This window comes from Anastrepha ludens, chromosome 6 (genome assembly GCF_028408465.1).
Source record: "Anastrepha ludens isolate Willacy chromosome 6, idAnaLude1.1, whole genome shotgun sequence".
Taxonomy (NCBI): Eukaryota; Metazoa; Arthropoda; class Insecta; order Diptera; family Tephritidae; genus Anastrepha; species Anastrepha ludens.
This window is the reverse complement of record NC_071502.1, coordinates 22788758-22812200: the sequence shown is the minus strand read 5'-3', so window position 1 is coordinate 22812200 and position 23443 is coordinate 22788758. Positions and strand designations below refer to the sequence as shown.

The 23443-nt window shown below is 38.1% G+C and overlaps 2 protein-coding genes across 2 annotated transcripts in view; both read right to left on the bottom strand.

The window, feature by feature from the left end:
• The window catches only part of LOC128865811 (uncharacterized), a 188965-nt gene that overhangs the window by 49661 nt on the left and 115861 nt on the right, over positions 1 to 23443 (bottom strand). The gene's annotated exons all lie outside the window — the stretch shown is intronic.
• On the bottom strand, positions 4677 to 6372 carry LOC128866715 (uncharacterized protein DDB_G0283357-like). Its single transcript, XM_054107641.1, has one exon. The coding sequence runs from the start codon at positions 5204 to 5206 to the stop codon at positions 4784 to 4786; it is 423 nt and encodes a 140-aa protein (XP_053963616.1). The 5' UTR covers positions 5207 to 6372; the 3' UTR covers positions 4677 to 4783.

Sequence of the window (23443 nt, the reverse complement as noted above, 5' to 3'; positions counted from 1 at the left end):
CCTCATCCGCAAAAAAAAACACCACTTCCACCTCATACACTCGTACCAAGTCAAATACCTACGCATGTCTTCTTTATTTCACCCAAATTGTATTGCAAATGGTATTTTATTACTACTAATTGTTTGTTGTTGTTGTGCATAGCTGTTTACACATTTTTGCTGGCATGTTTGCAGTCATTGAGAGCGGGTATACCACCACTCTGTGAGTCGCCACCAAGTTGGTTCTAATTTATTCATAGCACTCATAAACCATTTAAAGCGGCCAAATGTAAATTTTGGAGTGTGCATTTGTAAAATTAGCGGCGTATACTGCGTATTTGTGTGCGACTGCTTTTAATTTTAGAGATTTTTCATAATTATTTTTAATTTAATATAAACCTTTCATGCTTTTCCACGCTTGGCACGCGCAGTTGTGCTCCCCATCGGAGTGTTTTCCGACATAATTAAGTGAGTCTTGTGCCCGGGTAAATCAAAATAGCGATGAAGGCTTGAACACATGCATACATGCTCATGTATGTATGAGTGCATTTAATATGAACACACATATTTATTTTATAATTTTTTAATTTTGCAAACACATTTTCTTTGGTGGTGGTACCGCCGCTCGTTCAGAGAGTCATTGAGGCTTAGTCTCCATGCTAGTTTTTGTTTTTTTTTTTTTCAAATAAGACTATATTTTATAAAAATGTTTATAAGAAGTACCACTTGGCTTGTTGGCAAACTCTATATACCTCCCAAAAGCGAATAGCACTCGTCATAGCACAGCATAGCAGGGCATAGCAGAGCCTAGCGCAGTGCACTGAAACCCATTTATTTCGAAAGTGAACCAGCACTTCAAATGCGTAATAGGCTAAAAATTCTACTAATTTGCGTACGCTTTGTAAGTGAAAGGCTTACTGTGCTGTGCGTAAGGGTACTTCGTTTTGAAAATAGTTTTTTTTTTAAATAACGAGCTTTGTGCTCCTGAGTGGCTTAAGTTACAAAACAAAAATTTTTCTTGCACGGTGGCAAAAATTCAAAATGGTGGATCAAATATGGGATGCGGGGGTGTTCGAAAGAATATTTACGTTTTATAAAGTGGGATTTTCTAAAGTCTTAAATGCCTAATTTTCAAATTTCAAAATAGCCAATTCGTCAATATGGCGAACATGGTTTTTAATAATCATAGGGTTTTTAAAATTCTTGCTCAAAAAATCGGAGTCAGTTGCGAGAAATTTTAAAATAGTGAATCCAATATGGCGGTAAGGTTTTTAAATTATATTTCAACTTTAAGAGCTTTGTTTAACTTTTATTTAAGTGCTGGGATAAAAATCCACAAAGCGCCATGGTATCCCACCGTCTGCGGTTTTGAATACAAAGAAAAAAGATTTTTTATTTTTGTTTTGAGTACTTTATTTTTTGATCCATTGCTAAAAGAACAACAACTTTTTTTAGCCATACGAGATTCGTTCAAAAAGTTGTCAGGCATCAAAAATAGTCTTCACATGGAGAATGGACGCAGATAAAGCCGGTTCTACTGAACCGATTTTAATGAAATAAAATTTAAATTACGTGGAATTGATGTTGTTATTATGTGAACTACGATTATTCGGGGAAAAAGTTTTTAGTATTTTTTTCGAACCTTTAAAGTCAAAAAAGGGTCAACAGATGGTTTTTCGTTTTTGAACGTGCGCCATTTTGTAAAATCTTACTTTATTTTTTGATGATCGTGATTCACACGATAATGACATTCATACTGAACAAGAACCTTTTTGTCTTTTCGTTTTCAGACAACTGAGAGTCCCGGAATCCGTATCGCCAGCGGCATATCTTTGCTTGGAAGACCATTTTTTAAAGGCTGACAACTTTCTGAATGAACCTTGTATGGCCAAAGGATACTTTTTATTTTTTAATAATGAATCAGAAAATAAAATACTCAAAACAAAAATAAAAAATCTGTCTTCGTTTCCGTTTTATATGCTTTTAAAGACCACCATTTCAAATGAGGCGAGAGCCTTAATAAAAGATTTCTTCGGTGAATAAATGTTATATGACCATGTTATTTAAGGGGGCCCCTTTCAGTCGGCTTCAAAAAATCGATTTGTTTTTTTACTGCAATCGGTATATATATTATAGGAGAATGCGCCCTCAAAATGTTATAGCGGAATTCAAAGTGATTTCGGAGTTACAGGCCTGTGTACCGTCCCTCGTCTGAGTATACTGTCTACCTTCTGAAAACTTTGAAACACGTTTTCTCAAAACCATGTTTTTGAAAATGGCGTGTAAGATTAAAAAAAAAACGACAAAGGTTATCGTTTCAAACCAAAATTAATTTTTTAATGTTATTTAACACCTTTTTTGAAAAAAAATTGCGAAAAAAGCACTTTTTTTCAATAATTAATTGTGTGTTCATTTTTTTCATATTTTTATACAAAAGTAGTCTATTATATGCGAGAAAGTCTTCCTAATAAGACAATATTTTTCTTTTGTGTTTCAGGTGAAAACTACGACCGCAATCTTACACGCCGTTTTACTAGCGCGCAACGAGAAGCTCTGCGAGATCCCTAATATGTCAGCCATTCTGTTTTTTTATTTATGTTAAAAAATTGTTTATTACTCTTCAATTATGTCTTCAAATAAATGCAAAAGATTATTCCCGTGTGTCGCTTTTCTCGCCTCGAAAAAAAATTGAGAAAAAACACCTTTTCTTGAAGCCACTGATAAGAGGCCCGCCCCCCTTAACGCTTTACCGCATATGAGCTCATATGCCGTATTGCAGTTTTCATTAAATTTTGTTACCAAATTCATCATCATAAATTCCTAGAGTTCCGGTGTGGAACAAATTAAATATTTTAAAATAATTAAAACTACTATATTTTAATCAATCAAAAATATGTTATGCAGTAATAAAACGGAAAAAAAGTGTCTCGGATTTAATGACATTTTGAAATATCCTCCTTTTCTTGCAAATGAAAGAGCAGACTTGAAGTGCGAGTGATTAATTTAAAAAAAAAAAACGTTAAGAGAGTAAAAGGTAAGTACTTTTTGCCAAAAAAAAAGAAAAAATATTTTTCATGGAGGCGATATATTCATCTTTCTCGACGGTTAATAATTTTTTCGCATTTCAACTGATTTCTATACTATTGAAAATATGTATTGAAACGCAGGGTCTTGCTGGCACGTGTTCTCGTTTATTCGGTTAAACAGGAAGTGAAAAAAATTATGATTCAGTGAATGGACATTTGGTCTGTATAATATAGGTGATGCCAGTTTTGTGATATATTATCCATTCCAACATATGTGTACCTTACAAGTAGTTTTTTTTTTTCTCTTAATAAATCTTATCTATAATTAAATGAGGCTATTTCCAGCGTGAAACAACTTTCTTCCACGCTTTATTAACTCATGCATAAAAAATTAAAAAAAAAAATATATATATAACTTATGTCATATATATGTACATACTAAGGGTCGTGTTTTTAATTTTTTATAATTTCATTTTCGCTCCCAAAATGCGCTTCTTTTCCGCCGCTACAGTAGCTTAATCGCTTAACAGCTTTGAGAAGCACTTTTAACTCTTTCCCTAATTTCATCACATGCACGAATCTATGTATGTACAAGTATTTCATGTTATAAACTAATTAAATACTGTCGCTATTTGTGCGCAAAAAATATTAAAATAAATAACCTAGTACATGGAATTTGCGGATAACCGCCTTTGCATGCAGATAACCCCCTTTACATAGAAAATGTGCAGCTCTGTTAGCTAAATGTAGTCACCCAGTTACAGCTGCTAAACTGTTAAGCTCAATCGCTGCAGTGGAAATCATTGATATTTACTCAACTTAACTACAGATATATTTTGCAGAGTATTTTAATATTATTAAAGCATAAATGTAAGGCGTAGACCGCGAATTTCCGCTGCTAAGTTATATTTGGTTCGCAGCATATACGAGTAGCTGTTAAGCCGCGATCAATGCAAGGTACAGATATGAGGCGAGAGAGCTGTTATGTGAAGAGAGCAGTGAACTATTTGTTTGTGGAAGTTCGCTACGGATCGCCATTTGCAGTGTTTGTGCTTTCACGGCGGTTTAGAATGCGCTGAAATCTCTGAAGTGGGTACTCACATTATTATTTCATGCCTCGATACTTTTATACAAATTTAAATATGAATTTGGTTTTCTTGCTACAAAAAAAAAAAAGAATTCATCGATAGTGCAAATTAAAGTGTATTACTTGTAGTGATGCGCAAATTATGAAAATTGAACTTAATGAATTAAAAATAAATTTGGCTCAAAAACTAATTAAAAAAAAAAAAAAATAAACGTGGCTTCTGTTATTTGAAAGTAAAAATTACACACACATCAATAAGTGAACATATCCATGTACATCGCATAGAATACATTTTTGTTGAGAATTTTCGCTATACACTGTGAACATAGAATACACTCGGATGATACACGTAGATACACCTATAATTCAAAATAGTAGTAGAAAATAGCAGAAAAAGCGGCTCTAATGGCGTGAAGAGTGATGCCATTGCAAAGGCCACAGTTTTTAGCAGAAAAGTGGCATTCCAATACATCTTAAAACACACACAATTAATTAAAAGCCAGCCGAAGAAAACAAAAAAAAAAAAAACACAAAAAAAGTATAAAAATAATAACACTTTTCCACAATCATCAAGTGAGCTGGAGTGTATCGAAATGAATAGTACTTAAGTACATAAGTAAGTAGGCAAAGTACGAGCACAAGTATTTAAGTAGTATACCAATGATGCAAGAGTGAAAGAGTCTCAAAAGTTCTAAATAGTTGGCACGCTATTGTTGTAATTACTTTCGGGCAATGATATCGAACGATGTTGCGATGATCGCGAACGTAAACGTCCCAATCCCGATAATGGACGAAAACCGGCAAACAAACGACGCCGCATTCCCGAATCAGCTGCGACTTGCTGTTGTTGTTGCTGTGCCTGTGCCTGTGCCTGCGCCTGTTGTTGTAGCTGTGTGAGTATTACTTGCTGCGTTGCTGTCTGCGCTGCTGCTTGCGGCAACTGTTGCTGCTGCTGTTGTTGTTGTAGCAATTGCTGCTGTTGCTGGTATGCCAACACATTGTTCTTCAGCGCCACCGATGACTGCGTGGCGGTGTAATAGTTGATGCCGATGCCGCCGCTGATATACGCGGACGTTGGCATACTCGCCATCGAGGGTGGCGGCGGCATTTGCATGGCGGCGGCGGCGGTGGCGGCGTTGCCCAGGGATAAGCGGTAGTCTGGTTTTCGACCGAAGTGTTGGTTAAATTGTGTAGGTTTCACCAATTTGTGGCATTTGGTGAAATATTTGATTTGTTCAAATTAATTTTAGTTTGTTGGCGTAGCGGTTGGGGCGACGATTTTAGAAAAAAGTAGAAAAATGTGAAAAAGGAAAAGTGTGCCGGAAATTGGTGAATGCTGGGTTTGGGAAAATGTTGAAGAATAATTTTTGCTATTGGTGCAAGACATGTGTGCAAAGTTATTATATAATAAAATTGGTTTTATTTTATTTTATTTTATTTTATTTTTGATGAAATGTTGAGCTTTTTATTCAAGCCATAACGTAGAAAATATGTAATATAAAGGTGGGAGTTTTAGTTTTATTTTAAGCTTTATTTTTTGTAGCACACTTTTTATTAATTTTTTTTATATTATTTCATTTCTTCCAATTATAATTTTATTTTACTCTTTATTTTCTTTTTTAACTTTTTCCTTTTTTATTTTTCGTACTACTTCATTTCAACCAACTTACTACAATTTGTGAATAGGTAGGTAAACTGGGGAAAAATATTTGACCTTAGCTTATAATTCCAAAAACGTACTTTATAGAGTTTCAGAAAATCACACCATTTTTTCTTAAAAGTTCCAGTTATTAAAAGCATAAAAAGAACCAGAGCAATAAAGAAATGCAATAATAGCAATAATTTTTTTTTTTTGGTTTTTTGGGGGCCAGTAGGTAGAAAAATAGCAATAATAGCAATAATAAATAGTAGCTGTAATACTAAATTTATTTCTAGGGCGATGAGTTCGGCCATTCCCACCGAATAATGACCTTAACTCTACTGTGACATCATACCGTACAACCTCTTCACTGACATCCACTTATTTACTATATGTTTATTATTATTTTATTTTATACGAAAAGTGTGGTCTATTACATTAAAAACATAACAGATATTAACTCAACTGCGGTGGCCTAACAGAAAATGTTATGTTAACAGGGACAGCCTCGCTCAGTACAAATGCAAACGTAAGATGATTTCAGGCGCTGCTAGAAACGGAATTGTACAGACTAAAGCGATGCTATTAAACTGGTCTTGTTTTAGCGAACTTTTATACAGAAAATTATTTTTTTTATTAGATTTTTCTTATTTTCAAACAAAACTATGGTTTTTCTGCTATAAAAAAGTAAATCCTTTTATTATTTATAAATAAAAAAAATACTAAATCAAGCAAAGCAAAAACGTGCATCATAGTTGGATGACGACCAGCTTTGCTTAAAGGGGAACACCGTTGTGATTTTTGAAAATAATCATTTTTGTGGCATTTTATTAAAGTAGATACATTCAAAAATATGTAAAAAAAATTCTAATTGAAAATATTGAAAATTGACGAAGTTATACCCAATACAATAAGTGCAGGTAGTGAGTTAAAACGGCCAATGAAAGTTTTAACCGCGTTTTTCTCAAAAAGACTTTTCTGAACACGGTGGCCTCGATTTCTCGAAGACTTACACCGCGTTACACACATTCTGTCCTATGAACCAAATACACTTTTTCGGAAAGGAGAGAAAAAATAAAAATACACGTCACAATTTTTTGTTTGTTTTATATTTTATAACTTTAAACGAGCAATTCTTTTATGCATTTCTGTATAGTCACACGATCTCAGGATTAGCTTAACAGATTTGAATGAAATTGGGCACACAGATAGTGTATCACATTTCTAGACTTTTCACCTAGGTGTTGCCACTGACAATGTTTCACAGGGTTGCCACCTGTTCGAAATTTAAAAAAAAATTGCATGAGATATGCCGATGTGGGTATCAAAAGAAAGGTATTTCACTCCGCATTACAATAGAGATATAAAACCCCGAATTTTTTTTAATAATTTTATTATATTAAAATTAAAAATTGTTACAGTAAAAATTTTAATGCTTTTAAAGAAACTTAGGCCTTTTATTTTTGCGTTTGTAAGCATTTGTGTCAGTATCGCGACAAATAGACCAACAGTATTCGTCAAGAATATGCGTAATGTCTTGTCCTTTAAAGCGCTTTTCAATAGCCGCAATGTCCTGATGGAACCTTTCTCCATGTTCATCGTTACAAGCTCCTAAATCACCAGGGAAGCAATCTAAATGATTGTGAAGGAAATGGATCTTTAGCGACATTAATATGCCCATTTCGCCATATGCCGAAATCATTTCTGCAACAATATTTTTATAATTGTCAACTCGTTTGTTTCCAAGAAACTGCTCAATAACGGCAACTGTGCCTTTCCATGCACATTGTTCGATAGCATTCAATTTTGATGAAAATTCAAAACTTGAAACTATTTTTTTTATCTGCGGACCACTGAAACACCTTAAATTATATACATCATTAAAAAAATAAAGTTACTAAAAGCCTTCGTAAAGAAAATACCTGCATGAATCTTTGCGCCGCTCAGTTTCGGAAAAATATTGCGCAAACTTGCAATCGCCTCGCCCTCACGATCCAGTTTTTTAACAAAATTTGATATGGCACCGAGCTTAATGTGTAGTGATGGCAAAATGAAAAAAAATTCAAGAAAGTCTGAGAATTGATAAAATTTTTTTTTAATTTTACATAATAAAAACATTTCCCCGAGTCTGCCTGCAGAAATTCAGCGCGATTGGATCACGAAAAAAGGGTTAAAAATTTATCCAAAGTTTTTCACACAGGCGGACTACGAGCTCTATATTTTATACATAAAACAAAATTCTGACGTGTACATGAAAATCACCGATACACGTGTATTTTTATTTTTTCTCCCCTTTCCTAAAAAGTATATTTGGTTCATAGAACAGAAAAAAAGTTCGTTTTTGTAACGTTCAAAAATGATAAAAATTTCAAATATATTTAGTTTAGCTCGATATGACCACCTTTTGCCTTGACTATAGCCTTCAAAGGGTCAAAAAATGATTTGCATGCTTGCCGAATGTGATCTTGAGGTATTTTGGCCCATTCTTGCATAATCGCTTTTTTCAGCGCATCCATACTGGCATATTTTTTAGTCCTCACCTTGCTCTCAGAAATGGACCAGATGGAATAATCCATCGGAATTGCGTCTGGAAAATTCGAAAGCCATTTTGTGGACGAAATGAAGTGTGAGACGGTGTCGAGTCCTGTTGGAACGTCCATGGTCTACGACTGAAATGTTTGCGTATCCACGGCTCTAAAACAGCTTCTAAAACATTTTCCCGATAATAAGTCGCATTCACTTTGACACCAGGCTCGATAAAAACGATTGAAGAGCGTCCATGAGCGGTCACTGCAGCCCAAATCATTACTTGCGATGGGAAATTGCTTCGAGTGGCCATACGTAGGCTTAAATTCTCGTATGAGCATTCGGTCAAGTAAACACGATCGTTTTGAGTGTTTATGAACTGCTCAATTGGGAAATTTTTTTATCAGAAAATACAATGTTAGGAAATTCGCCACGTTCGTGCAAGCGCAACAGCTCTTTTGCTCTTTCGTACCGAACTTTTTTTGCTGGGGTGAAAGATCGTGTGCTTTTTGGAACTTGTAAACCTCGACCTTGAGCTCATTTTTCAATATGCGTCGAATGCTGTCTTGCGATATTTTCAGTTCTTTGGTCATTATTCTTCCACTTCGACGTGGATTTCGTTCAAGTCGAGCCTTCACTCTTCGAACCATTTCTGGCGTTGTTGCGGTTTTTTTTTGGTCCACCTCTATAGCGTTTTGCAATGCTACCAGTATCATTGTAACGTTTTATAGTGCGATACACAAACATTTAATTTACTTTGAGGTGACTGAGCTCACGAACAATGGCCGGTTGTGATTTTCCAGCCAAATATAACGCAATCACACTATTACGTTTGAATTCCATCACAGAAAAAAAAAATTCAACAAAACTGAGACGCAAATGCTTATAAACAATATTTTGAACTGTCATTGGAGAAATTTTGACGTTGATGTCATGAGCTGTTTTACAGATAAAATCAGTGTACAACAGTTGACAACTCTTCATCCTGTAGATTAAGAATTTTTTTGAGTTTTTGCATTCAGATGATTTTTCACCGCTATATCGTGGTCACCAGGTTGCATCAGTTTTTTATGAAGTCATTGCATTAATACTAATAACAATTGTAATTTTAGAAAATTTATGATTAAAATTTGTGTCAGTATATCTGAATATATGTTAAATAAATTATAATTTGTTCGATTCTCAAATAATCATCCCTACTTATAAAAAAAATTCATGAAAATCACTTAATTTTCACGCGTTCACAGAGGTGTTCCCCCCTAAGAAGACTTACGCAGAGAGCTCTGTTGTGAGCAAAGCTCAGATAAAAATAAATCATGTGTTCACACTATTGCGGTGAAAATGCTTGAAATTTCTGGAACCTAGGAGCGCTATTCATTACAGTTAATATACATTCTAGGCGGAAATAATAATGCAATACTTTACTGAACTTTCTTTTGCCTGCTGAGAGTTAAAATGTTAGAAATGTCACATATCAAAAAGAGTTCAAACAAAAAAAAAATCAAAAGAAAAAAGAGTCATGGTTCCGTTGTACACCTTCTTTACAACCTTCGGTTGGGCATCCGTGTGTGGCCTTTTTTGTCTTGTTCGATAATCCCTTTTAAACAGGTTATATCCATACATCGAATACAGAAAATTAAATTTTAGGAAGCTACCTGGAAACTCAAGTCGTTAGTTATAAAAGAAATATCTTAAATACACGTCCAAAGTCGAAAAAGCTAGTCTGGGTGCCCAACCGTGGGTTAATATTATCACCAAATTAATGCCCATTGAACAGAGCTTCGTTATTTAAGCTGCAAAAGTATTCACCTTGTATTTCAGTGGAACCTCTGCATTTCGAGAGTAGGTATATTAAGATGGCCTATGCTTTACGGTGCCGCAGAGTAAAATAATCGCATTGAGAGATTTTAATTAAATAAAAAATAATTTTAAGTAATGAAAATAAAATTTGGAATCTTCAAAACAAACAAAAAAAAATCTAAGCGGAAATATTTTGTTAAAGCGTAAAATTTGAAACTTTAAAAAGTTTTCAACTGTGTAGCTCCCCAGATTCCCTCTTCAAGTATTAGAAAAGATTATATGAAGGCAATGAAAGGTAGTTATCTTACGAATTTTATGCAAGAATTTAAAAGTTCGCATGCATTTATTATCAAAGTGAAAAAGTTATATGCAAGCCTTTGCTGCCGCTGGCTCTTTTGTAATTTAATCAAATAATTATTTATGATTAAAAATTAATATAAATTTTCTAGTAACCTATACAGTATTTTTTTTTGTTATCATTTTTTATGCTCAGCGCGGAAATGTTATTTGTTTTTAAGAAAATGCTTACAACTGAACTCCTAATACATTTCAAAATTTATTAAAAAAAAAAAATTGGCTTCTTATTTATTTATTTATTTACAGACTTCAAATAATACTACAATTATTCTTACACGCAAAAAAGGAGCACTGGCTGCCAGGACCTTCGACTCGCTGATGTAAAAGTAACAGATAGTTAGCTGAGCGGTCTTCCATGTAAAAGGAGACTAGAAAACTTAATTAATTAGGATTATGGTAGGAATATATTTAGTAACTATGTTAGAGGAGCAAACATCAAATCAATTTTTTCAATCCTGATTTAACTAGAAACTCTGACCTTTTTGATATATTTTCTGAGGCAGTAATTCTTAACAGTGCACATTAGGTCAAATGACCGCTTTTGCTGTGCAAAAGGAATAAGAATGAAAGTGCCATTTTACTCTTGTTGTTGTTTTGTAATTAGAAATACTTCAAAACAAAGGTGCGTGGGTTTTATTTTTAAATAATTATTTTTATTTTTATTAATAAAAAGCACCGTTACACAGGCACGCGACAAAGTCAAACGACATAATTTTTCGTATAAATTTGTCAGCAGTGCTTGGTCAACTTTGAGTCTGCGTTTCTCAAATTGGGTTGAAAATAATTCATTAGTGTAAAATGGAAAATAAGGAGACATGTGAGTATATATATGTGTTTAATTAAAACGCTTTATATGTATTTATGTTGCTATACTTATTAGCCTACATAACCTAGAAGTGATAAAAGTTTTCTTCCACATTGACTTTCTGGAAGCCCTATAAAATTTTGACCCCATTTGACCTCTTTCAAATCCAAAAAAAAAATAGATGCAATGTTATTTAATGAGTTAGTGACAATTTATTTAAAACTGCGATGTTTTTGCGTTATAAGAGTAATTCTACTTTTCCTTAGACATCCTCGGTATTAAAAAACGATATGTTTGAAATATGCGGAAAAGAACCTTCACAAAAAGAAAAATTTGATGGCGTTTTAATCAAGTTCTTAGAAAAACTAAGGACATTAATATTTCTGATGAAATGAAGAAGGATTTAGTGCGAAAAATCAGAATTTTTCAAAGGAAAAGAATCCGCAGACCTTTCAACTGAGAAAGCTGATACTAATCTACTTGTTCGTGCAGCAGCAAAAGAGGGAAACTTAAAATTTGGACTTAGTTGCCTTCATTGCTGGATACGATTTTGCGAATTCTTATTGCATTTAGGTTATACATGTGAATTGAAGAAGCGGCAGATAAGAGTAGGCGATAAGTTAACTGTTCTAAAAAGAAAAAGAGACATAGGCGGCTTCTGTTTCACAAATGACGGAAATACTGCTCGTCGATCTTTTACCGAATATGTTATTTTTTCTGACATAACTGATGTTGACACAGATCTTATATTTGGTTTCAAAATTATTTTGATTTGTTTATCCTGCCAGTTCAAAATTAATTCAACTAAATTTGAAGCATATTGCTTTAAGACAGCCAAATATTGTCAAGAGCTTTATTCCTAGTTGCCAATGACTTCTACGATATATAAAGTAAGGCGTTTTTCAATAGGTGCGCTTCAACTTTTTTCCGATAGGGAGGGCGAACGACGCAATATTTTTTATTTTTCGCTTGTCATTTGTAAACTTCATTAGTATACATTTCATCATGGAACGCTACACACTTGAGCAACGATTGCAAATCGTGCAAATTTTTTATGAAAATAATCGTTTTGCTGTTGCTGCTACTTTAAGAGCATTACGGACATTTTACGGTCCATTTAACAAGCCGTCCCGTTTTGGGGTTATGTGAAGTCATTGGTCTACAGTAAGAAGCCGGCGACGATTTGTGAGCTCAGAGCCAATATTGAACGCGAAATTGCTGGAATTTCGGCCGATTTATGCAAAAGAGTGGTCGAAAATTGGGTTCAACTATTGGACTTCGTAAGACGTGCACGCGGTGGTCATGCAAAAGAAATCGAATTTCATACTTAAATGTATATGTTCAAACTCGATAATAAAAAAAAAATCAGTTAAAAAAGTCAAACCGTTTGTGTTTTATTCAAAAAAAAAGTTGAAGCGCTCTTACTGAAAAACGCTTTACTTATACACTCAAAACAAGTTATAGAAAACACTGTACTTTCAATTGGTTCTTTTGGTGAAGATGCTGCTGAATCGCGCCACAAAATATACAAAGCTGACAGATGACATAACACTCGCAGAAACAACCGCACCATTAATCCCTTAGACGTATTTCATAGGGTTGTCGATATTTCAGATGCATTAATTTCCACACTATTCTTAAATAGACGCTTACAATAGCTCAAACGTTCCACACATCCTTCAGAAGTAATCGAAATATTATGTTGCGGAGAATTTGATCTTAACAGCCAAGACGATGAAATTAATGAAAGTGAAGATATCATATTTAAATTTACAAAATGAATTAGATCTAAGTAATTAATAATGTTTTCTATTATTAAAAAAAAAATACCAGTCTAAAAAAAACAGCTTGAACTAAACACCAAAGCAAGTAATAGGCAGTGTAGTATACATACTACAATACTCACTATACTAGCGTGGCTCAGCTGTACGCAGCCACACACATATACGTACATCAACATATAACGCTTCGTAACCAAGAGTGGGGAGGCTACGAAGCACCGCACAAAGAGTTCTCATTCTCTCGCAGGCTATATACTATAAGATCTATATGTATATCTCTTTTTAGTGTCGCTTTTTCGTTTCATCGAGTCTCAAATCACTCCCAACAATTCTAAAGAAGTTTTCAATTCAAAATATATGAATTGTAACGTTTACATTAATTGTTGCAGAAGGGTTAATTTTAATTTATGGTCGTTAATGGGTTAAATTCCATTTTTTTTAGATTTATTCTTACTAGTGAATTGCTGAATATTTTTGGTTTAATTATCATGATTTTCTAGCTGTAATTAATTTTGCACAGAAAAAATAGTAATTTGACCTATAGATCAGTGTAGAAGGTATTTGCTTTCGGAAGATACTTTTCCTGATTTGTTCAAAATGTCGGCAGTCGTCGAGTAGGTGGCAGACCGTTAAAGATGATGAGTGACAGTGTTGGCAGCATGGAGAGCTGGAACCCTTGAAAACGTATAAATGTGTGGCGATTGTGTGTCCTAGTCGAAGGCGGACAAGTGATAAAATATCGTTGCAGCGGCAACTTAATGGGTAGTTTAGTTTTATCCTGTTTGGATTGCTTACGATATAATGATGGGAAGAGGATCCCCAAGTGACTATTTGTGCATTATAGTGCCTGTGCTATGGTTCCATATGTAGAAGTCCACGCAAGTGGGGAAAGTTACTGATCGCCATTCACTTGGGAGTGGCCAGAACGATCAATCAGCTCACAACTTCCGCAATTAGCCCAAGTATCCTCTAGGTAGCTTTCGAACACCCGTTCAAGAGCGAGCCAACGTGAGAAGGCGAAGCATTCCAGGCTACCTGGTTGTGCGCTGGGTTTGGGACCCGCCACTTAAAAATCCGATGAAAAGATTAAAAACGATTTGAGGGCATACACCTGGAATGTCCGGTCCCTCAATGGGGAAAGTGCCTCAGCCCGGTCGGTTGATGTCCTCGTGAGAGTACAGGCTGACATCACTGCCATTCAAGAGATGCGATGGACGGGACAGGCAAGAACAGCGTAGGACCTTGTGACATCTACTACAGCTGCCATGTAAAGGAGCGCAAATTCGGTGTCGGATTGTTGTGGGAGAGAAACTTCGTCGCCAAGTACTGTCATTCACTGCGGTGGACGAGCGTCTCACAACAATCCTAACTAATCAAAGCCCGGTTTTTTAACATCTCGCTAATTTGCGTCCACGCCCCGACGGAAGAGGAGGACTATACGACCAAAGATTCCTTCTATGAGCGCCTGGAACGCTCTTTTGAGCGCTGCCTTCGCTACGACATGAAAATCGTGCTTGGCGATTCTTTAACATCTCGCTCATTTGCGCCCACGCCCCGGCGGAAGAGAAGGACGAGGCGATCAAAGATTCCTTCTATGAGCGCCTGGAACGCTCCTTTGAGCGCTGCCCCCGCCACGATATAAAAATCGTGCTTGGCGACTTCAACGCCAGGGTGGGCAAGAAGGGAATTTTTGGTCCCACAGTCGGAAAATTTATCCTGCACAATGAAACATCCGGCAACGGACACATGCTGATCGACTTCGCCGGAGCCCAAAACAAGGTAGTCTGCAGCACCAGATTCCAGTATAAGAAAATACAACAAGCAACGTGGCAGTCTTCTGATCGAAAAACGCGAAGCGAGATGGATTATGTTGTGATAGATGGAAGACGATCTCTTTCGGATAGCTAAGCCGCAATCCAGGCACTGGATTCGGCTACAACAACCTCTAAACTGGTGAAACAAAGCAGAAATAGACTGACGATCTTGAGTGGAAACCATAAAGTTACCTTAATCTGGATCCAATGGGCAAACTGGTAAGAGGTGGATCTGCCATGTGTAACATTTTAACAGAATTGGTATTCAGACCACCAGATGCAATCAAGAATGCAAACTCTTCAAAGTATGTACTTTCGAATCGCGGATTGTAGATGGAGGGATTAGGCATTCTGCAAAGTTGGCTGAACGTTATGACCCACCTACAACTATAAACTAACGTAAGTAGTGACAAATATGAAACGAGGGATGCCTGCAGACTCACGGCAGTAATAACTGGCTTCTGGGGCATAAGAAGAGCAGACAACCAAAATGGGTATACCTTACAAATCAGACTGTCACAGTTGTGATCAACCGGAGAAAAATGAAACCATCTTCCACTTCATATGTGAATGCGCTGCCCTATGGAAGGCGATGATGTTAATCCTTGGCAAACCGCTTTTTGAGAACCTCGAAGAGCTTCGCTGGTATAAACGTAAACAACTTCAAAAAGTTTCTCAAACGCACAAACTGAATATAGCCGTGCAGGAATAACCCGTATAAATGGTTGGTAGCAACGATGAGGCAACAAAATGGTGCGGAAGCACTAATTGGATTCCTGATGAAGGATCACTTCAATCAACCAACCAACCAAGTGAATAGAGTATCACTTTGCCAGTGCGTGTTGCTTGAAACTGACTTGAGCAGCAAAATCCGTTCGCTATAAAAGACAACCACACTCTGTAAGCCTCTTATCATAACCATACCCGAATGGGTAGCGCTGTTGGTAGCGTAAGAGTAAACGCTCTCTGCGAAGAAAGTGATGTGATGTCTTAATGTTACGGCAGTTAAGATGTATTTGTCTACTTCCAAGTTCATATGTATGCAGCAACATTTGAAATGGAGAGCAGCAACTGGCGAACATTTTTAGTCTCGCTTCGCCTATTGCTTGCAGTTCCACATGAGAAAAAGAGCTGCTTTTGAACGTTGATATTTTAAGTTGTCCCACTTAAATTTATTTTCGTGGTAGCCACATAAATACTTGTATTTGTGTGTACCTTTAATGGCTGTAAAAGCAAATATCTTTGCTAGCAAATATCAATTTCCTGCGCAATAGTATTCCCAGACGTAAAATTGCCCCATCCAAATAATTGATTATATACTTTCATCATCGAAAATCGGATAAAAAGAAATAATAATTTTTTTTTGCTTGGTAATATTTTGTGGAATTTGATGCTTCAATAGCTTTTATTTGCCATAGAAGATGTCGGCATTAACCATTTCACTAGCAAAGAAACTCATAAACGAGTCTTCACACATGTGTGCATGCATGTAAAGGGTGTGCCATAGCGAGCAGCTAATTTGAATTTAGTGATGTTTCATTGTTGGACGCACAGCGATGTTTCTGTCGTATGTGTAGATGAAGGCTAAGTCATTGAGATACAACAGGAGGCAATAAATGTAAGGTGTATACTCCATAAATATGGTTTCTGGCACGAAGACGGAACTTTGGGACACAGAGAAATGTTTAAGACGCGATCTGAGCACTATCCACTATTTTTGGCACCTAAAGACGACCTAATACCCGTAGTAGGAAATTTGATGTCAGATGGCATGATGTCATGTAATCCAGAATGCATCCACGGAGGTTTGACGGATATTTTCTTTAACGATGGGTCCAAAAATGAAATAGGGTCTGGAGCCGGATAATACTTAGACGGTAGTAATAAGTATCACTATACTATGGGGGAAAGGACAACTATTTTCCGAACGGATATTTTTGCCATCCTGAAAGTAACCGAATAGATAATCGAGAGGAGATGGAGCGGGAAACAGATTGGAGTTTTCAGTGACAGCCAGACTGCGCTGAGGGGGCCTGGAGAACGCCAAGCGAACCTCAAGGATTGTTCAAGAATATAAGAAGAAACTTAATCCTGTCGCAAGACAGAACAAGCTTGTACTTATGTGGGTTCCAGGACCCTCCGGTGTTCAAGGAAACGAAATTGCCAATGAATTGGCCTACCTTGGATCAGCGGTTCCCCACAGTGACCAGATCCAATAATCGGAATCAGTTCCGGAGGACTGAATGGACATGAATTGGTTCAGCGATTATGTATGCAATTTACATAAAGAACAATAGTCCAGTCTGAAATGCTGTAGAACAGCGAAGTGTTTTGTGACAAGTCCGAACAGAAAACTGCCGAACTTTCTACTGAAACTTTGAAGGAAAGACGTTCGGTTGATTGCCGGCATTATTACAAAGCACAATCTATGAGGCCAGCATATGACCACCATTGGAATCATTAAGGACTCAGTGTGCCTGTCTTGCTTGGAGGAGGCAGATAGCACTGAGAACTTTCTCTGTGAGTGCCCTGCCTTTGCTAGAGCACGGCCACGAGTTTTGGGTTCCGATGTCGTGAGAATGAGTAACATTCGTACCCTAAAACTGAAGTATACAGGGTTGCCAATATTCGACGGACCCATCTGACAACCCTGTATCTTTTGACAGGGACGTCAAATCGCTTAATGACATACCGCGTTGGAAGCATCAGTGCGAACAGATTTTTACCATGGAACAGTATACGCCACGCGAGTACTCTCAAATTGTTGGAATTTAGATTCAATAAAAGAAGTCAATTGTGAAAAATTAAATAATGTGAAAAGTGCGCCTTCTAAGAACACCATTAAGCGTTTGTACGAAAGGCTTTCGCCCGGTAATGCTCTTTCTAATCCAAAGAGGCCAAATCAAAACCGACCAAGGCGATCGAATGAGAATATTGCTCTTGTACGGGCCAGTGTTGAGACGTCGCCAAGGACATCCCAAAATCGCCGTTCTCAACAGTTGGGCATTGCTCGGACCACTTTACAACGAATTATCTGCATTGATTTGCATTTATTCCCGTATAAGATTCAATTGACGCAAAGATTGTTGCCTGCGGACAAGCCTCGTCGATTGGAATGGGCCCAAAGAGTCATCGAAATCCGTCGGGTCCGTCGAATATGGGCAACCCTGTATTTACAGATTTGCCAAAGAATCTGGAAAATTCTCACAGGAACAAGACTACCTTTGTCTCTATCTCTGTCTCTATTCTTTCCTATCTCTTCCTCTGATACTTTTCTCCTTCCCTCCTTGACTACTGTCTTTTAAGAGCTCTAAATACAATGAGCTTTTTCGCCTGAGTGTTTTAGGAGCCACCAAATCTGTTGGTGCTCCTTGGCTCAACCTATTCAAGTTTCAAATTTCATTTCATTGAGACGCAGAGAGATGGATAATAATATTTAGAAAATCAATGTTTGGGGTTCCAAGTGAAACGAACATTTAAAAATTATCAAAAAAAAATTCTTCTAGGAATGGTTAAGGAAACATTTTCCTTAATAGATGAATTTCGATATCTGCGCTTCAGCTGAAATCTAGCGAGTTAGGTGGAAATCTTTAGAAAATATGTGGTAATTTTGCCTCGGGATCGAGGTGGTTTGGCCACGAATAAAGACGACTCTATGCTGTTGGACTTCTGATGCTTTCTGTGGCTTTTTTTTTGAAAGGATAAGTAAGTATACAAATAGCGCAAGAAGAATTACTGAATTGCAGGAAAATAAATAGAGGGTTCAAGTTGAGTCACTGCTGCGCTAAATAATCGGCGGGAATTTCAGCAAAAGGTAGGAATTTCAGCAATGAGTGTTGTTCGTCATTTGTGGAGCAATTGTTGACTAATTGAGGAATGTTTTGTAGTGGCATGAACATTTCTCAACTAAACTGTGCATTATTTTTGAAATATCCAAGTGCGCTACCCCTTAGGGCACACCCTACACATGCACACATTTACACATTTTCTCGCAGTTACAATTGGGCGTAAAAATAAATGAAGCGAACACTGCGCGTGTGTGTCGCAAAGATCGGAAATGAAATTTATACAAAAGCACCACTAAAGTACTACGAAAGTGTGGCATAAGTACGCCATAAAGTGAAGAGTGGAATTATTAAGCAGACAAACGCACTAACCATTCTACATTAAAGAGCGTCTAAAACCCACTTAGTTACACAACAACAACAACACCAACCACAATAACAATAAATTCCCAAGCACCAGCAAGAAAATGAATGCTAAGCAAGGAAAAGTTGTGACTAAGCGAGAGAGAGGTGCGCGAGAGATTTGTGGGGAGTAGCGCGCAAGTGAGTTTAGTCAAAAGTGCCAAAACGGGCAGCGCCGCAAAGCCAACAAGCCGCAAATGTATTGAAAGCCATTGCCAACAATAACAAGTGCGACAAATTTAACAACACCGTCAACAATAACAAAAGCATAAACACCAACTACGGCAACGGCGAACGCCGTCACCACCACAGCCGACGCCGTCACCCAAGCTATCGCCAAAGGCATGTACAACCACGAACCTAAGTCCGAACGCCAAGTGAGGATTGCAGTGGCAGTGCGATGGCTGATGGCTGATGGCTGAGCGGTGTTTGGGACGCAAAGGTGCGCTAGTAAGGACTACCAGCGTACTTGACTGGAAAATTATGGCCACCATGCCATTGTCGCCAGCCACTGTTATGACTCTAGTTATTAGGGTAGTTGTTGTTGTTGTTGACGGCATTGTTGTGGGCATTGAAAGTGCTGTGCTGTGAGCTTAAGCCACCACAACCAACATTCGGGTAGTTCGTAGAGTGCCATTGTAGCCTTTGTTGCTTTTGTTGGTAGTCACGAAGTTGGAAATTGTGTGGTTGTAGCAAAATAATGGCCAAAGATGCTATTATTAACTTGAGGCCGCTCGCTTTTACGGCAATCCAATGTAGGCTAGACAACTAACGGTTCTCCGATAGGGTGGCAAAAGTAGCTGGTAGTGCCCCAAAAGTGTTACGCTTGCCAAATATATAGGACAAAGAAGGATATGCGACCAACCAATATCGATGGTCATGCAGCAGGTTAGCTGCAAATGGGGTAGCATATGGCAAGTATGCTGTTGCATGAAAATTGCGCTTATATGCGCGCAAATTTATGGTGAGTACTGCGATTTTATATGTGAAAAATACAGTATTTAAATGTTGCTCGTTGGCATTGTAGTTAAGTTAATTGAGGGGGGAATTGTGTGCGCACAGAAACTCATTAGCAAACACCTGAGTGTGCCTCATAAACCAGCGACTAGAATTTTTGTTTGCAAGAGGACTTAAATAAATTCTACAGAAATGCTTTTGCGACTATTTGATACAATTATAAACTTTTGAAAACAAAGAACAATTCAAGTTTTACCCATTTCGGCGCCAGTCAAAATACAGCCCGCGGAATAAAATTTGGTACTAAAATTTTTTTAACACAAAGAAAAGTAGTAGGCTTTTGCTTTTTAAATTTTATTTATTATATTTAATATAATATATCCACTGTAAAATCAGTCAGCTTTTGCCCGTCTAAGAGCAATGCCCACTCCAAAGAAGTTAACTTCTATCGATACATAAGAGTTGGTATAGGAAAAAATGTTCGCTCAAGGCAGGTGTCCTGCTAGTAAAGGTGTTTGAGGCTTAAGTAGAGATTTAACCCCATGTTATGGAGATTAACTTACCATAAACTAAGGGAACAGCTCCATATAGGAATTGAGTATCCACCCTTCCACGGAACGGCGGAATTGGTGGCCACCCAAGTACTAAGTGGAGAGTACCGTACCGTCAACCTGGCAGTAGGTATAAAATACATTTTCAACAATGTGGAGGTTAACGATGGATCCTTTTGCACGAGGTAACCCACTTTCGGGAAATCCTCCTGTCGAGCAATCGACGGCTCGGGCATCGAGTGTGCAGGCCCGAACGACACACATGCCTATGACCGGAACCGACACCCAGGGTTCCGGAGGAAGCGCACTACTAGTGGCGAAACATGGCACATTGGCTATGCCAATGGAGAGCCGAGTGAGTGTGAGCGATACACCGTCGTCAAAACGATTCGAAGCATTTGAACAAGATGTGGGGATGTCGGACAATCTCTCAGTAGTCTCAGATGAATCTCTGGTACAGAGTAAGTCTATCACAACGATCAACCCTGGTGCGAATCAGGTAAGTACTGGTAAAAACACTGAAGTTATTGGAGTTTGGAACGCAAGTGTCGGTCTATCCGCAAGGCAGATCAAACAAAGAAAACAAAAGGCGAAGAAAGCCGAAGCATTAGCTGAGGTAGGTACTCAAGCTCCGTCAATTTCGACACCTGTAATGGAAACGGGAAAGCGTGGCAGAACAGAGGATTCCGCTGTAATGTTGCACTCTTCCGGAAACGAAACGGGGTCTGTGCCAACAACCGGGAAGAGGAGAAAGGCAAAGAAGAGGAAAGTTGAGACGCGGAATTCGAAAATGCCTGCATCCTCGACCCAATCCAAGGCAGACAAATCTTTGCCTGACAAGACAAAGGCTAAGCGACCTCAAATGTCGAATGATACTCTTACGTCAACGTCTAGCGAATCATTCGTGAGAATGACAGCAAAGGCAATGACGGTGGAGATACATACCGACAAACAAGATGGTCTACTGTCCAAAGGGCAACAAGACTATCTTGACAGCTATCTTTGGAAAGCTATCGGTGAGTTGAAGGACGCGCCGACTTTCGAGGGTAAAAGCGTGGTACTCGGCGTCGTAAAGGTGCACTGTTCCAATGCTTTTTCCCGAGAATGGCTGGAAAAGGAGATAGGAAAAATTCCAGCCTGCGAAAGCAGCAAGTTCAGTCTTGTTGAGAGTGGCAAAGAAAGGTTGCTACGAGCGAGTGTCTGGATTCCGGGTCCTTCCTGTAGTTCAGCAGAACTGCTCACACGCATCCGTGTTCAGAACAAAGATCTTGACACGACTCTCTGGAGAGTATACTCGTGCATCAGGCAGAAATCCGCTACCACTTCGGAGGCGGATTCCCACCTGGTACTGGATATCGATCTTGGGTCCCTCAAAGTGCTGAAGTCCAAGTACAGCTGCCGCCCTCACCTACATCTGGAGCGAATCCATTTCCGTGTCCAGGATAAGTCTTAGTCTCATGACTGAAGTAATATTTACACAGATAATTCTGCAGCATAGCAAAGCGTCTACGGCTCTCCTGTTTCGGAGGCATGCAAAACTGCAAACAAACCCACACATAATACTAATATAAGGACCATGGATATGTCACAAGCGCATCTGTGGTCTAGGTGCTATGTCGTGGGGACAAATACTTCATTGTGAAGGGAATGTGAGACCGTGAGCATGTATTATCATGCCGAGGTTAATCGAACACATGATGCCCTCCTGCTCCTGCTGCTCTTTGGCTCAACCTATTCAAATTTTCAGAGGTGTCTGTTTGGAGGGACCGGTAGGTAGCGGTGGCAGTTGGTTTCTAGACTCACTCTTCGCTAAACCAGTTTTTTTTAAGTGCAAACTCATTAACCTGGCTGACACTTATATCACTAAAGTCATCAGTATCATTTAGAAACGACGAGCCAAAGTATCTAAACCTAGTGGCTCGCCACGCGGGACAGTCACAGAGTAGGTGTCTAACGAAGTCTTTCTGCTCCTCATTCTTGCAGCATCTGCTATAGTCGAAATGAGGCACGTACAATCTTTGAGTATGTCGATCTAGGAGACAATGGCCTGTGATCAGGGCAAGTAACAGAGAGACGTTTTTCCTCGACCGATTAAGTATCGCCTTTGAGCGACTGTCCTCCCATTTTGGTCAAATTGTTTTTGTGGCATTACAAGTCAGATCATGAGGGGTCACACTGTATTTTTAATAAAAATATAGTTCATTCTACAAAAAGTCTCATATACGAGATGTGTCCAAAGAGTATCGCGAATTTTGAAGGGACACCTATATTCAAATTTCAATTTTTCTTGTGGCGATATGTTGGTACTCATGTCTCTCACTCATGCCGACGAGTTCGGGCGTTTTGAATGTTCAGTTAATTGTTGACAGCTGCTTTTCTTGCACGTGTTTTGGCTCGTCAGCGATTTTTACTTATTTAAAAAGATGGATAGAAAAACCTGTATCAAATTTTGTGTGAAATACGAAATGAAGGGCACGGATGTATTCCGAATGTTGACTGTGTCATACGGAAAAGCTAGTTTGAACCAAAGCAACGTTTATCGGTGGTACAAATGTTCTCAGAAAGGCAAGAAGATGTGAACAACGAAAAGCCTGCCGAACGCCCGAGCACTTCAACAACAGACCAACAGAAAAAATTGATGAAGTGAAGAAAATGGTATTGGCTAATCGTCGAATCACCGTTAGAGAAGTGGCTGAGGGCCTAGACATATCGATTGGCTCGTGCCATTCGATTTTTTTCAATGATTTGGAGTGGCATGAGGCGGGTCGCCAAAGCTCAATCATCTCAAGGGAAGCTGCCGCACGAACCAAAACCGAAAAAAGCGCGCCAAGTTCGGCCGAAGGAAAAAGTTCGTTGCTTGGGCGCGACTTTTTGGCCAAAAACAACACACTAATGACGCCACAGTCACCGTATTCCCCAGATCTGGTCCCCTGT